The following is a 17,164-nucleotide window of genomic DNA, read 5'->3' as shown; positions in this document are numbered from 1 at the left end:
ATTGGTTAACTATGTTACCCACAATGCATCTGGATGCTGAAATTTTGGATGGAAATTTGGGTGTATCATGCTAGTAGCACACAATGTCGTCCTTGTGCTTCTAGTCTTAAACCAAGGTCAGGAGTGGCCTGAAGAGGTATGATGAGCTTGAGATTATTATTATTTTTTTTTACATATTTGAATCAGTAGCCTTCGGCCAAGACCAATTATGCCTTAAATGATACCACTAATATATTAACAAGTTGATCAATGTCTTCAATCAGCTTGAGAAGCTACAAAATGCATTGTACTTTTTTTTTTCACGTATACAGTTGTAATCTTTGAAGAATAAAACTCTTTCATCTTGTATAGATTTTTTTTCCGGCCCACTTGGACCAAGCGGCTCATCTTATTGCTTTGCTAATCTTATATTTTATATGAGTAGGTTGTGTTTTCCAACAAAGAAATTTCATCATGTCCTATTTTGACAGCCAAATCATTCATATTTTCTGTGGCAAACGTAAAAAAAAAAAGGCTGTTTCTTCAATGTGCTGTAAATCATCTTGTTTGTTACGTACCCTGTGGCAGAGGTTAAAGGCATTAACAATTACAATATAGAAACAGACGGTGTTGTAGTTCTTGTTTGACATTTTAATTCACAAAATGGCATCAGTATTGATTTCCGTCTCATCACTGGAGCTCTGATAGATTGAGCACTTTGCACCCTTCTTTATTCTAATTCATCCTTGTCTTTCCTGTCTGAACGTTCGGCCAATAACATTAACATCAATGCAACTCAACCGCTGGAAAATACTGTCGGAGATTTAGGTTTGTTGTGCTTGTACGGTCTAGTGTTGCCTCAATGATTCCCTCAAGCAGACTTTGGAGACGTCACTTGAGGAGATTTATGCCCATTTTCAGACAGCTCGCTCTGTGGGAATGTAAACCACAGCGATTGAAGCTGCTATGGAAGGCATGATGGCACGGTAACGAATGTGTTTTCTTGAGAATTATTGGGTGATAGATCTCATTGTATAATCCCAGGTTATACCTTCCATATGTTTGTATCACACGAACGCCCACTCCTTTTTAAAACTAGGACCTTCATTTGTAAACACCTCATGTAGGTGAAAGAAACAGTTTGTTCTCTGTTTGTACTTTTTCACCTGAAGAACCATAAAATAATGCATCCACAGATAGCAGGAAAACCAGAGCAGCTTTGATTTATTTAGGTTCACATACCCCAACTAGATACAGATTTTACTTTACTCACGTTGTTTTGAGTTTAGTTTTTTTTCTATCTTTTTCTGTCTTTTTGCTCAGTTTTTTCTTTTAAGGCACCAACTAACCCTTTCCTTCTTTGTTGCGAACCTTTCTCTTCTCCATCATCTTTATAGATATACCCAGTTTGGGGATGTAATTCACTTTATGTTTGTACTTCTTCTGTTCTGAGATGCATTTGGTTCCCTGCCCCCTCACTGCCTCTGATCATCTCTTCAAAAAGGTCTACATGTTTTACTGTGCAGCTTTGCTACTTAGTATCATACTTTTTTTTCTGAATAAAAATGTGACATGTGGGTTACTTGTTTAACAAACATTTCAAACAGTAGGAGTCCTTTGCCGTCTTTCTCTGAAGACAAATGCCTCGCCCAGCGGGGTCTGTGTTCAGTGGCTTTGCTTTGACTGCATATGTTTGAGTCTTGCTGAGTTCTATTATCTGTTTGGATGTTTCAGGCTTTAGGTCTTTCAAACATCTCACTCCTTCAGAATAAGAAAAACACCAGCCCATGATTCATGCCTGTCTCCCTTCTTTACCCAAACATATGCGTCTAACACTCATCAGGTTTATTGGGTAATGGAGGACAGCGCGTGCGTGCGTGTGTGTGTGTGATAACAAAAATGATGAGATCATCACATACTCTGTCACACTTTTAGGTTTCCTTCAGAGCTGTTACACCGAAGACTGTAGACTACAAATGCTTGCCTCTTGAATGTTTTGCCCATCAATAATCTCTGCCTCCCCTGTGATTTGTTTTGCAAATGGAGATGGATCAGCTGGATGGATTCTCTAAATAGTTTTGGCTGTGTGTCAACAGAAATTCTTGTCCAAGTATTCCAGTTATTAGTTTCTCTCCTGCTTAGAAACTCTTGTTTACTTTTCATTTGGGGAATTTTTTGGTTCAGTAATGACCGGATTGGTTATTGGGGTGCCGCAGGAGAGGGAGAGTCCAGAGGGAGACATCTTCTCAGCCCCTAAATCCCTAAAAGGAGAGAAGCAGCTGAAGTTAAGTAAGCCCATGGTGTACTCAACAGGTGATATTAAATCAGTGGTTTTCTTTTAAGAACATTCTTAACCCTATCCCAACCCACTGACCTACAGCGGAATAACCAGGATAGTAGGAGTGGGTTAAATATGAATCAATAAATAAGGTTTTTCAACAGTTTCTTTCTTAGCAGTATAAAACAAGATAAACATGGTTTTATAGGGTTGTTCCCTATAACGAGGTGCCAGTTCATGTCATGAGAACTGCCAAGGTGCCCTTGAGCAAGGTTCAGGAGTGCTCGCTGTGGGCAGCCCCCTCACTCTGACATCTCTCCATTAATGCATGTCCATAGGATCATGTGTGTGTATTTCAGCCCATGTGTGTGTAAGCATGTCTCAATAACAGTGTGAATAATTTAATTTCCCGTCGTGGGAAATTAATTTTTTTGGGGGCTTTTTGTGCCTTTATTGTAGGGATAGGATAGTGGATAGAGTCGGAAATCAGGGAAATAAATCATTTAAGGATACCTTTCCCATAGAAAAGGACAGCTGTCATTAAAGGTAACACATGAACACCAAGATTCCTTCAAAAAAAAAAAAAAAGCTGTAAACCTAGGGGAAACACTGCTAGAGTGTTGAAGCTTAATAGGGTTTGTTAAATTTAATTTAAAGTTCTGGGTCAATTTGATTACATTTTCATTAAATATGTTTCTGTTAACGTTTGAATGCAGTGCCAAATAACAAAACACTCCACAACACAACTAGTGGGCTTTTCATTGACCGAGCTCGGTCTCCACTTTTCTACCTTCTTGATACATTAAAAGAATTGAATGTGGGATTGACAGCCTCCTGCTTGTTGCCTTGCCGGCTCTTCGCTGTAGGCTTTCCTCTTCACACAGAGCGAGCAGCTTGCGCACTGATTGAAGCAATTTTCAGCCAGAGGAAAGTATTACAGCCGCCCTGAGATTGTTGCTGCTGCTGGTTTTTTACACCACATGCTGGTCTATCTGAACGGCAGATCACTGATCTGATCACGAGCAAGACTGGTGTCATTTTCTGACAGTGACCAGCACCCTGACATCTTATTGAAGTGTCCCCCAGTATTGTGCTATCAGATTCTAGATTCTGACAATGTTCTTTCTATTGAGCTGCTCCTGTTAGATGCTGACTGACAACCACTTCTGTACAAAAAAGAGAGACCCTGGAACAAAATCCAGGCTCTCTACAGTACGTGGTCACACTGTCAATGAAGGACTTTTGACAACACTCAAACATGTCAGATCTACAGATCAATTCACCTCATTTTCCTGTTCAGATAAGAATGCACATTTCATACCATTGTTACAGTTTCTTTCACTGTGATTTTCATCAAGCCTTTTTTGACTTTAGCTTGGCATTCTAATGCAGTCTGCTTAAGCCTCATTGTGCAGACACCTATTGAAATAGGTAAATCGAATCCTTCTAATCACGCTGAAACAACTCAGTCAATGAAAGGTAAATCAAATGAGTTAGAGGAAATTGAATATTATCCATCTGGTTATTCATTTTTAGTTTGTCTGTGTGCTTTGTTTTACAGCCGTAGATGACACAGCGGCAGCAGAGTCGGATGAGTTAGTGGTGGACCGCAGCTATGTAAAGAAGAAGCTGGAGCACGGACTGACACGCATCTGGCAGGTCAGAGAAAATAGTGTGCACTCTTTTTTTTCTTGGTTCACGTGCCTTTTCCTCAAGAGTTTTAGCCATTTCAAACATTTTCCCCAAATGTCTGCTTAATCACAAGTTCTCCTCCCACATATCATCCTGTCCCCCTCTCTTCTCTCCTCCAGGATGTCCAGTTGAAAGTTAAGGCCTACATTCTTGGCACAGACATGTCCAACTTCAAATACGATGATTTCATCGTGGTTCTGGATGTCATCAGCAGGTACAGGACCGAGCATGAGCGGGCAGCTCTTCCTTGTTTCTAATAATTGGCCATCATTATTTGTCCCTTTCCTTCTCTTTGCCTTTTGCCTTTTATTTTTTAAGTTGATCTTTTTCACAAGTAGTCACTATTTTATCCCTTTAGTGACTCATGATGTTCATTTGCCCAGCCATTTACTCAATTAATGTTTAGAATTATACAAATACACCAACACAGAGACACACACTCTCTTTTTCCAATGAGACATTTGTCATTCAGACACTGCAACACTAACACATTACATTTTATAAACCTTCTTGCTTTTTGGCCTAAACAAACTTGAAATTGCCAGGGTGCAAACCCCTTCATTTACAGTGCTTAAACTTGTGTCCAATCGTGCACACTCAGCCTTTTGCAATTGTGTGCAGGTTTACAGGAAATCAGATTTTTGGAGGATTTGAAGGGGGGAGAGATTAATAGTGAGGGAATTTTATCAGATATATGGCCAATTTGGGAATAAATTCCTTACCAACCAATTTCTACGCCAATGTGTTTCTAAAGGTCTATAGTTACACATATAAAAAGATTTAACTCCTGTAGGAAGAGCCGTGAGAGCTGCTGAAACTTCGGGTACCTGGAACCCTATTGGTTGAAAACTGGAAATTTTTGATTTTTTTTACATGTGCCTTAAATAGCATATTTGGGGTCAAATTAGGGGTTATTTGGGAGGCTGAATCCATTGCAAGCATTTATTTTGCACCAAACCACTCCTTGGTAGAGAAACGGCCACGCCCACTTTTCCAGCTCTCTTGAAAACCCTTTCTTTAGGTGAAAATCAATGTGGCTTGTTGCATGTGAATTATAAAGCATCTTCATAGGTATGTTTATAAATGTATTAGTGATGGTAACTACCTTTTATTAACTGTTAAATGTTGCAGTTGGTTAACATTTGTAGCAAGAGAGTGAGTTTTGAGTGGCAGGTGCCAGACGTGCTCAAGCCATCCTGTGGATCATGGACAGACACAATAGAGTCCACACATATCAAATAATATTCACAGGTCAAAGAGATATTGCAAGATGATTTTAACTCTCATATGTACATATTACTTACATTATTTACAACTGTACATTGAATGTCACTACATTGATTAATACTATTATAAGGAGTGTACTGTCATCAAACTAGCTTATAGCTAGCAAACACTAGGTAGTCTAGTTAGTTAGCTAACATCCACACACCCCAAGTGCATCTGATTACTATTTTACTTACTTGAATGATAGCTGACTGCCTCATGCTAACATTAGCTAGCTATCGCAGGGGTTTGTTTTGGTTTCTCAAGATCTTTTTGCAGTAACTGTACATCTGACCCCCTATTTGAAGATATCGGTCCACATGACAAAGGATGTCTTGCATGTCACAAGAATGATTACAGATTTTTTTTTTTAAATTAAGATTCTACGAGACAGATGGTCATTACTCCAAGACAAAAGATGTAGGAAGGAAAACTGATGAGGAGCGAGACGCTGTGTTTTATGAGCTCTGTGAATGGTTAGACCTGGAACTCGAGCATGGGGTTATGACACTTGACCAAGTCCACATAAAAGTGCAGCAGTTTGATCAGTCACTGGATAAGAGTCTCTCATATTCAAAGAAGTGGCTGAAGCAGAAGCTCCTAGAGAAATACCAGGATACACTGTATGTTTAAAATCACAGAAGAGGAGAGCAGATGTTAACTGTTTCAAAGATAAGACCAGCAACATCCTTCAAGAGCAACATGCTAACATTAAGTTTGGAAATGAGAAGACTCAAATTTTAAAGACTAAAGTTAACACATCTTTTCTACTGAACCTGAGATTATCTGTATTTTCATGATCATATACTAATCTGTACATAGTGTTTTTTGATCCTTTTGTTGAAAATGTAGGTCCTCTGTGAAACGTCTTGAAACATATATCTGGTCTTTTAGAATAAAATAAATCAGCTGTCTGCCATGTCAGCTTCTAAAATAGGTCAAAGTGCCTTCTTAACATGCAGAACTGTGTGGTCCTGTTTCTTCAGTACCACTGCTGACATTACATTGCCTGTGTGTGGCCTGCCAAGTCAGAGGTATCAAACCAAGTCTGTTTACACGGTGTCTCTGTGCCCCTGCTGGCTCAGCTGTCAGTCAAACACACACAGCTGTGCTAACAGAGGCGTTGACTCTAATAGGCTTTAAAAACTAATCTATTTCAATTATCTCCAACATTCTTTATTTTTTTCAATGTAAAAAAAAAATGTGATAAGTTTAGAAAATGACCTACTGCAACTGCAACAACCCCCCCCCCCCCCCCCCACACACACACACACACACACACACACACACATTCCCACTTGTGATGACTGACAATATAATAATTTCATGATGACTGAAATTATATAATAAATATTCCAACAACAATTACACTTTTCAAAACTTTTTCAATCAAAGTTTAAAAAAAAAATAAAAATAAGAAGAAAATAAAACTGACAACCAGAATTTCCTCTTGCTTCTCTCTTCATCATAAGTTGTTCCCTCGTCCTTTAGTCCTTTAATCGTCTCTTCCAGGCTGATGCAGGTGGGTGAGGAGTTTTGTGGCAGCAAGTCAGAGGTCCTGCAGGAATCCATCAAACGGCAGAGTGTCAACTACTTCAAAAACTACCACAGGTAAGAGACGTCTTTTGCCTCTGGATCATTGCCTTGATTATGTGAGCTTCTGACAGTATCTTGTTCATTCCCTGAGCTGACGTTATTTATTATGTGTGAACAATTATACAGAGAGTGCATGGATCTGACTTGTGCTTCTGTCCCCTGACATTATTGGAGGAGAGTTGTTATCATTGCTTGATTGCTTGAAAACGATTTCACACAATCACAACCATCGGCTGCCTTGATTTGCTCCACCAAGCACTCACATACCTGCAACCTAACTCTCTTTGGAGTAGCCATGTAATTAACCTGTAACACACATCATGAATACATAACTTCGTTGCCATGCACATGAGTATGTAAGCTTTGGGATTACCTGTCAGGAATCATCGATAAGATTCTTCAATATAGGAACTCTATTAAGCTTCATTCCTGTGACCAGAAACAGGAAAGGAGGGGGTTACAGAGGCATGATGGGGTGCATTAGAGGTGATGACATGGGGGTGTGAAATTGTAATCAGAAACAAAAGAGTGAGAGGTTACACACCCAAAGAGAGAGAGAGAGAGAGAGAGATAGGGGGCACATTATCCTTCCAAGCACTCACGTATATCCACACTGTTAGCCCGGAGGCTTCCTCTGTGCATCATCTTTACATTAGCTTTGATTTATTTTCCACCCGGGTGTCATCTCTAAAGAGATTACCCATCAGAGAACTTTGACTGGATGATGCTCATAGGCGTGTGTGTCAACTGCCTGAAGTCACACACTCACTCATCAGGGGGGTGCGTTGGTATTGTTGGTCTGCGGGGTCCAAAGGACAGAACGACTCCTGCAGGGGTTCAAACATGATAAATATCTGCAACAAGGGTGCTTTCATTTTCAATAACGTATTCTTTCTGAGTGATTGAAGTTTCAGAGTTTTAATATACTTTAAATTCACATTCAATTTGAGAAAAATAAATGTGGGGAAATTGTGCAAAATAGAGTGGTTGATACATTTCCTTAGGCATGCAATATTTGAGGCCAGGAAGTAGAAATGTAACAAATATCCTGTCCTTTTTTTTGTAACACTAGGCTTCCCTGTTTTATGCCACTGTTTCATGTACTCTTACGTCTACATCTAAAAACCTTCAGACCAGCAACAAGGGGGGCTGCAGTGTTTGAAGTTGACACTGCTCGGCCATTTCACACTCACAGCCTTGATACTGACCCCGTGCCGTGTGTGAGCACCAGGGGGCCTGTCTTGAGCTGTGAACATGTCACACACACAGAAATAACACACACACACCTCTTCCTTTCTCACTGACCTTTGCAGGCGTTCCTTTATGTCTGCACATATAATCTAGACTCTCAGAACAAAGGAGCTGATTGAATATAGGAAATGGCATAAGGTCAGTAGTGGCCAGATGTCGACTTTTTCTTCTTCAACTAAATCACCTTTCCTTTGTCTCTCTCCTCAAACTCCCACAGGACGCGGCTGGAAGAGCTGAGGATGTTTCTGGAAAATGAGACGTGGGAACTGTGCCCGGTCAAGTCTAACTTTAACATCGCCCAGCTCCATGTGAGTATGAATCACATCAGAGAGGCGGGGGAAGGGACGCACAGTAGCATCCATTTACTGTATTAAACACCCTCTCACATTGCGGTCATGTCCAGAACATTGAATACTAAGATTTATAAGATATTTTTGGTGACCAGCGTTCTGCTAGCCAGCCACTAGCCAGCGGCAGGGACATAAAACACAGCTATACGTTTGTGTTTTGCTTCTAAGAGTGTACTCGACGACTGATTCCTTTAGAAAACAGAGGTCATCTTAAACCAAGGATCTGGTCTGCTTGTGTGTGTGTGTGTGTGTCACCACTTTCTTTGGCTGTCTTTCTGCTACCAGAAACTCATGGGACGTAATTGTGAAGTCTACTCCAAGTCAGTCTATTGGAATTTCCTCATAATCACTTTTTGTATGGCTTAGGACATTCATACTAAAGCCTGGTTGACATGAAAGAAAGAATAAAGCTTGCTACAGTTAAAGGTTGTTTTGCATCCAGGTATTACTTTTTCTTATTTACTCTTTTAAGGTCCCTCAAACATTTGAAGCTGGTTATGAAATCTTAATATTGAAGCACACTGAAGAATAAGCCTTTCATTTGACTAATTCCACTGCAAAGATTCTTGCTAACACATATATGCTCTCACCAACCTGACCAGCCACACATCCCTCCCACAGCACCCACACAAAACCATCATGGGTATAATGACTTATAGTGAAAACATTGAATGAATTGACAACCAGAATCCGTATGATATTAAAGGGGCAAGAAGACATTACCATTAGAAGCAGCAGCATGATTTTGTGAGAAAAGGTAGTAGTGATTTCTTAAAAAGGTACAGTGAAACTTTTCATCACTTGACTACCCAGATTGCATTTGCAATTATTTCATTTCCTAAGCATGAAGCAATTCCACTTAAATTAATTATGCAGGAAGATTTGATACACCTTCTCATCTGCAGCCTAAGAAGAGCACATTGTTGAAGGTCAATGACTTGAAAGGGAACAGAGATGATACACAAACATGCCCAGGGTTATGCATGCTGACATACAATGATTATTTCTGTTTTTCTGTACCTTATATGCTTACTTTACCAATCAAAAATCTCTTTTGTTTATTCAGTACTTATCCTTTACACTTCTCTCATTCAGGAGTTTAAGTTCATGGGCCAGTGTCGCTCTCCGTCCGTGTCCCCGAGCAGACAGGCCGTATCCTCCACCGGCCTGGCTCAGGAGGAGCTGTCTCTTTTCCAGCAGTACCTGCAGGAGGGAAACCCCTTTGAGATGCACACTGAGCACAAAGAGGAGGAGACGGAGGATGTGCTGGCATCTAACGGGGTAAGGGCACCACTTAGACACACCAACTCCCTAAAGGGTGATAACTAACAAGACTGCCTGTTGAAATATATCAACAAACAAATGAACAAGGGAACGAGCTGATTAGTAGGGAGATTATCACTGCGGATCATATGAGGGTTTCAGCATCCCTCAAGCGGCAGCATCTGCAATAACAAACTTTCATGAACCATGTACAGCCAACAGTGCGGAAGCTGCCATAATTGTTGTAACACTTTGATGCATTGTCTGACATCTAGTATAAGATGTTAAAATGGAAGTGAATTAGTGGGTAGATCCAGGGAAAAAAATCAAGACCATTGCAGTTGAGTATCAGTTTGCTTTGTGCAACTGCATCATCAAACCCAGAACACCAGCCTAGCTTTATTTAAAGAGGGAGTGTGAGCCTGTTGTCTTAAAAACAAGTGCTTTAACTTGTCTAAGAAACTCAAACAAAAAGAGTATTGATCTTCCCTTATTTTGAATAAAAGCAAAACATCTGCCATAATTATGTGTTTGAAAAAGAACAAATTGATAAACATCTTCCAGTCTTTCTGTTTGTGCATGGGCAAGGTAATGTTAGCAGCTACGCTTGTTTGAAATCAAAGCTTTCTTGTTCCATCAGTAGAGCTTTAAAACCTTGTCATCACACACAACAGTATGGCCTCTCTGATACTAACAGATCCTCATTGCGGGAGCAGAAATAGCTCCCTCCGTCTAAGGTCGAGGTGAGAGGAACTGCTGCTGTATGGCAGGGTCACTGCTGGACAAGTTAGGTGCTTGTCAAGAAGTTCTGCAAGCACCAACAGCCCCAGTCTCAGCCTGGTTTATTGCATTTCACATCAATAGACTCACAAAGAGCCACTTAGTAACAAAAGTGTAATACAAAAAAAGAAACTTCTCTGCATCTATACTTGCAAGTCTCAAACGTCCCGTCTTAGCTGTTATAACAAACAGAGGAGAAGCGACAACATAAGATGGAAACAACCTGATCTCCTTCTAGGCTTCTGTGTGGTTCAACCATATATAAAGTATATCGCATTGAAACAGTGATCTAGAGAATATTGCCAAGGCAGGCGGATGAATAAATTAAAGTCCGAAATAATTATTTGTTTCCTCCAGGCTTCTCTCTAATAAATAAGCATTTCTCTTCACTAGTAGAAAGTAGAGCTTACAGAGACACCCTGACACATCACCTGCCTTTCATCTATTGATATATTTTCCTTTTGGGCTCAACATGAAATGCAATATTGCACTGTCTAACATATTAGACTTAAAGAAGCCCCAGCCTTGCTGGTTCTTAAGCCTGTAATCCTTTCTATATGCCTGCTGTGTTGCATGAGTTTGCTGTTAAGACCAAATACAATATTGTCTTTTTTTCAGGGGAGATTTAACTGAACTCTCCCGCTAGTAGAATTCTGTGTCAAGCAAGTCTTTTCATGGTTATGAGCCCTTTAACACTTTTTCAAAAAAATACTCAATCACAGCCGTTTGAAAAAAAGTGAAATCTGATGGACAGGGAAGTCACACTCTCTTTATTCTAGATGTTTCACAGCATGCAGAAACACGGTTTCCACCTGTTTTCTTCCCCCTCCTCACTTACGTCATCTGCATTTTATCTTTTCTTTCCACTGGCTCTTTGACCATTATCTCCCGTAACCTCCATCTTTCTCTTGCACATTTCTAAAGTACGAGTCAGACGAGCTGGAGAAGAGCGTGTATCAAGATTATGACAGCGACAGCGACGTCCCCGAGGAGCTCAAGCAGGACTACGTCGATGAGCAGACAGGAGACGCACCTCTCAAGAGGTCAGTTCCATGTCAAACTGTTCAGCCCCGCTCTACCCTGCAGCTCAGGTTATGGCATGTGAAGCCACTGTGTATATCCAGCTGTCCATCATTTCTCCTCCCGGGTCATTAAAATGTATGAAAGGAAGTGGGCATGAAAAGACGCAAAAATAAGTCACTCATGTTATTCACAGATGCAAAAAAAAGAGATATGTCCTTGAAAATCTTCAAAGGAGGTTCTAAAAGGATGTGAAGTCATGCATTACACCACTTTGTATGCATTTAGCGATGATAATTGTATTCCTTTTCAGCCTATCCTTGATAGGCAGGAAACTTATTTTAAGCTTTTTTTTTTTTCTTACAATGAAAAATTCTCTTTCTCCCACCTTAATGCTTAATAGAGGCGGAGGCAATCAAGTGATTTTTGCTGCTCATTTCCATTCAGAGGAGAAATTTGAATGCATTTGTGTATTTTTTCTCTATAACGAATGCAAACATTAACTATCTTAGTATGTTTTAGCTGTAGATATATAGTATAGGATTCTCTCACAAGATGTAGAATGCTTTAATGCAGCACAGAGTTTTTTCATTTTTATAGCCCTTTATGTTTAATTTATTGTGTTTTTTGTGTGTTGTTTTGCATATCCAAAAGCTGATATCAAATGTTTCTGAATTAGTACAGGGAACAAAACATTCCATATCAGTGTGTCCCCTACCATTATATTAGGGGGGCGGCAGACTGTCTTATATACCGGTGCGACTTATATTCCGGATTTTACGGTAGGTCCTCAATACAGAAGCTTTGTTCCAAACAATCATCTCCTATCATGTATAATGACTTATTAGTGGTATCAGGGTGTTTGTGTTCAGTGATAAGATTCACAGGTCTTGACAAGTGTATGAACCCTACATTAGCCCATAGTTGCTATAATGCTAATTCCCCATTCTAACAAGCATGGATCACTAATGGTTAATTATTGAACGGCCTTCATGGTCACAACCAGAAATAAGGAGGTTCATGTAATAATTAATGGCTAATATATCTGGATGATGAGAGTCAGGGGTCCAGTGCTGCAGGTTCAACCGTTCAAAGACATCATGGCCGGGGTCCTACTGTGTCACCTGCTCTGTGTAGAGGGACCTAATTGATCAATTACAGGACTCTGAAGCGCGTGGAGGTTTTGAACCTGGCTAAATCATTACTGAGGATTAGTGATGTTACCATTTATTAGCCAGTCTCTCTTTTTCTCATGACTCTGCCCTACTTTCTCTCTCACGTACGCACCAGTGTCTCCCGCGAGACCATCAGAAGCAAGAAGAAGTCCGACTACAACCTGAATAAAACCAACGCACCCATCCTCACCAACACCACCCTCAACGTCATCCGGCTTGTCGGTGAGTCGCGCACACACACACACACACACACACACACACACACACACCCCTCCACTACTAACCTCTACTTCAGAGCGAATACGTCTCAGCCACGGTAGGCGTTCTCTCTAACCTGCTGAGATTCCTTTTAATCCACCAGTGAAGCCGGTAGCTCAGGTCTCCATCACTCCCTTTGTGACTACGCAGCACTAGTAACAGTTAGCCTTCACCCTGAGCTCTGACCTTTTGTTTCCAGGAAGGTGCTTTCATGTCTTTGTGACGTGGCTTTGAAGACGTCGGGGCCCTTCCTTTGGCAGAGTGTGCCCTTTGGCAAAGTGACCCTTATGATGTGATATTCATGTGTGAAAAGGAATTAGATAAGCCATTTATCTCTTTGCTTGGTCGTATGACCTTCTCTTATTTAATTCAATGTAATAACTCATGATGGTGATACAGCTCTGCTACTTTTCTTTACCATTGCACACACACAATAACTTTTAACACGTTTTTTTCCTTTAATCGTTCTTTCTCTTTTTTTCTTTCATACGTCTAAAATGGACATACAGTAAAAAAAAAACAAATTGCTATTATTGTTTTTCTTTTGTCTTTTTTTTCTCCACACTATTGGTCTTATTGATTCAGAGTCGTGTGGCAAAACTTGAACCGAGTGAGAACCCCGAAGTTTGATCCCAAGCAATCACTTCTAATTCACTCTCTGCAGCACGTTGATGGAGTTAGATTGCTCCCTCAGTTCAGGAGAGTTCCCTTAGCGAGAAAGGGCATGAAAAATGAGAGTGTTAGAGAAATAGTGCTGTCTCAGTGGCAAAGCCAGCTTGATTGAGTTTATTTCTTCCGTTTTCCCACCCTCCATTCATCAGTTCTAAGTCAGTTGTAACCTTGTTACACCCCTGTACCTCTGTACCCATTGCTGTTATTACCTTCCTGCTAAATTAAATCCTCGCTTCTAAATGTATTCAAATGTGCTCCTGCTGAAGTTTTTCCCTGAAGAGTTTGGTTCCACAAACGTTCACTTCCTGTGGTTAAAACCTTAAAACTCCTTAAAGACGGACTGAAGAATGCATGAAATATCACGTTTTGGACACATAAACCTTTTCAATGCTTCGTCCTGTTTTATTTCTGCACAGGGAAGTACATGCAGATGATGAACATCCTGAAGCCGATCGCCTTCGATGTCATCCACTGTGTGTCCCAGCTGTTCGATTACTATCTGTACGCCGTCTACACCTTCTTTGGACGCAATGACATGGTACAGTATTTTTTTAATCACATACCAACCTCAATAATAAACTGTATATTCATCTTTAAGAGTAATTTTTTTATGGAAAACACAACCCTAATGTAGCTCCTCTGCCCTATTGAACAAGGTCCTTTGAATCAGTGACATCACTCATCAGCTGTATTGTAGCGAAGAACTGTTGTGCTTTAGGCCACCATTCACCTCTAACACATGTTATTTCTTAGAGACGAAGCAAGATCTTATGACTGTATCTTTATAAGTGTTTCTGTTCTGACTGCTCTTATGTAAATGTTCATTTTGAAATGTGGGACTGCAGCACTGTAAAGTACAGAATTCAAAACCAAGAGTTTAATAGAAACAAAGGTAACCAAAGGTGTCATTAAAAAGGTCGAGCTGTTTAACTGTTGTAACCAATTGTGCTCAAACATCAAGTTTTCTTGAGTGTTGGCACACCTTAATGCTGGAAAAAAGAGGACTATAGTGCTGCTCAGGTGTCTACGAGTGTCAAGAGCATAGACTTTATAAGCAAAGGACGTAGACCCCCCTGTGATTGAACCCATTAGTTCCTCGACCGCTAAAATGAAGCCTCCAGTGAAGTATATGGCCATCACCAAGTTGGTTTTCTAGAGCTAGGAGTGACCAAATATTAAGAACAGGGTGGTGCCAGAGTCAACACACTAACGTAAATTTCTTATTTGTTTAATAAGTTCATTCGGCCTCACGTTTCCCACAGAATGAGATTCTGTTTGTGGTGAAAACTGACCAGAGTTGAGTATTTATCAGACCAAAGAAACTCAGGCAGCTTATTTAGTGGCGGGTGACCCTCATCACTATTGTCCACATTAATCTTCCCAGGGAAAAGTCAACAACAATACTGTCCTATGACCTATGCAGTGGCCAACATATGAATACATTTATAATAATAACTGAACGAGCTCAGAAGCCAGGTATAGCATAGTTTACCTGCTACTTAGTGATAAAAGATCAATTACGATAATTCTAGAATTTCACTCACCAGAAATGCTTGAGCCCAAAGTTCTTGGTCAGCCAGTCAATGCCATAAATCCCAACGACAGACAGATATTTTTCTTAAGATCCCACAAACACGGCTGAGAGTTAATGTCCAGTGATCATGCATTGATGTTTAGCAAGAAGACAGCAGCTACCAGACCCTGTTACTTAAAGGCTTAATTTAATCAAAAACTCACCCTTTGTACTGTTGTCATGCAGAGAGAAGTTAGCTATAGAGACCAAAATTGTGTTGTTCTTGTTTTTTCCCAGGCTGTTACATGTTTATTTCAGAAATAAAACTGGCTACTTAACATGGGCTCTGATGGGGATTCCTTTAGAGCCAGATTCATTTTTAACACTGGAGGGTTCCGCTTGGTCAATGATGCAAATAATGAACCACAACATCCTCTATATCTAATCTGGAATTCCTCCCCATCTCTATCTTCTGTCATTTTCTGTCATCTTCCAACGTTTTTAAAGAACCGAGTAAAATAATTCACAGAATTACAAACAAAAAAAAAAAGGCACAGATATTACATCATTCATCCCTGATGTGTGGCTTCATTTACATTGCTTTTAAATACAAAGAAGAAAGCTTCACCCAGCAAGTAATCTGAATATTTTTCTACTTCAAAGCCTGCGGTTACGTAATGAACTGGTGCTATATCTGTGGAATGGTGCTTCAAGAATAGCCTTTGTTTATTTAAAAATGTGGATTTATGATTTTTTTCTTTGTTTATTAGATGATTTACAGTGAGACGTGGGAAATACTGCTGCTTCCATCCTTTCTCATGGCTGTCTGTCTCAGTTAAAATGTCACTTTAACGATAGTTTACAAGCCCGGTCTAACACTCCATCTCAAGGCGATCATATCATTTATACTGCATCTCACAAAGAAAGGAAACATCATTTGTGTCAGCGGCACCCTTGGGGGAAATGGTAATGATAGCAACAAAATGACTTCTGTCCCTTCACAGTGGAAGAGATAAAGAGGATGAGCGCTCTCGGTGGGAGCTGATGCCATACACATTATTGGCACATTTGTTGGTGTGTGTGCGTGTGTGAGTGTGTGTCTGTCTCATGGGGAGATTCGTGAAGTAGGCATACTGGTTGTGAGTTGACAATTGTGAAGCAGTTGCTTTTCACATGTGTCTCTATCTGACCGCTGTGGGTACAAACTGTATGTGAGTGTTTCTGTCACATTTCCTCTGTATATCTTTCTACCTCTGTTCCTTCTTTAAACATATACTGTATATGCCATGTTCTTTTTTGAAGTACTGTGTCATTATAGCTCTCTTCACAACAACAGACACAGGGTGGTTCTTTGAAACGGGCATTTATTGCTGGAGCAATCTTGTGAAGCATCTTCGTCTTTGTATCACATGCCAATCATGCCGACCACGCCGTGAGAACTGTATTGGCAAATATATCAAGAAATATTTAAAGATAAAATCTTATACAAATTACAGAATAATTATCTGCTCAAACAAAAGTACATTTGACATAAAACAAATACCTCGTTGCACCGCTTGTCATGAAAAGAGGTTCTTGACTCATTTAAAGTCCTTGTTAAGTGTCTTTCACAGTCTGCTTAAACTTCAGTCATCAGTGGTAACAGTCTTCATGCATGTTTACACTTATTTTTACAGTCTATGGTTTACACAAATTCGCGGGAGGTAACCATAGACTGTAAATGGCGTTCACCGTACATGTCCGTCCCTTAATTCCGTCGTAGCCGAACCAAAACAAGGAACTTTAGTTCCACATAGAAACATCAAGATTTTAACAGTGGTTTTAACCTTTTACCTTAACATACATGAATTATTATTTATTTATTTATTGAATACATGAAATTATGACAATATGAAATCATTTATGACTCATGAACTTAAAGTTTTATGTAACAGCACTTACAGTCATTAATCTTACATGTTCTGCTTCTCTCACTCAGCCATGCTTGTCTTTCATCTCCCCTGCTTTCTTTCCTCCCATTACTCCCCTGCCACTCTTTATCTGTCTGTATGCATCTCTCTTAAACTCTCAC

The 17,164-nt window shown here is 40.0% G+C and overlaps 1 protein-coding gene across 2 annotated transcripts in view; it reads left to right on the top strand.

The window, feature by feature from the left end:
* The window catches only part of vps50 (VPS50 EARP/GARPII complex subunit), a 110,939-nt gene that overhangs the window by 58,390 nt on the left and 35,385 nt on the right, over window positions 1-17,164 (top strand). For both annotated transcript variants that reach the window (XM_020631689.3, XM_065947993.1), the window contains exons 14-21: window positions 3,819-3,916; window positions 4,069-4,163; window positions 6,728-6,826; window positions 8,280-8,370; window positions 9,508-9,693; window positions 11,380-11,498; window positions 12,766-12,872; window positions 13,997-14,118. In XM_020631689.3, coding sequence (XP_020487345.1) covers window positions 3,819-3,916; window positions 4,069-4,163; window positions 6,728-6,826; window positions 8,280-8,370; window positions 9,508-9,693; window positions 11,380-11,498; window positions 12,766-12,872; window positions 13,997-14,118 — 917 coding nt within the window. The remainder of the gene's footprint in view (window positions 1-3,818; window positions 3,917-4,068; window positions 4,164-6,727; window positions 6,827-8,279; window positions 8,371-9,507; window positions 9,694-11,379; window positions 11,499-12,765; window positions 12,873-13,996; window positions 14,119-17,164) is intronic.

The sequence above is a fragment of the Labrus bergylta genome, chromosome 19 (genome assembly GCF_963930695.1).
Source record: "Labrus bergylta chromosome 19, fLabBer1.1, whole genome shotgun sequence".
Taxonomy (NCBI): Eukaryota; Metazoa; Chordata; class Actinopteri; order Labriformes; family Labridae; genus Labrus; species Labrus bergylta.
The sequence above is the reverse complement of the archived record's forward strand: the minus strand, read 5'-3'. Positions and strand labels throughout refer to the sequence as shown.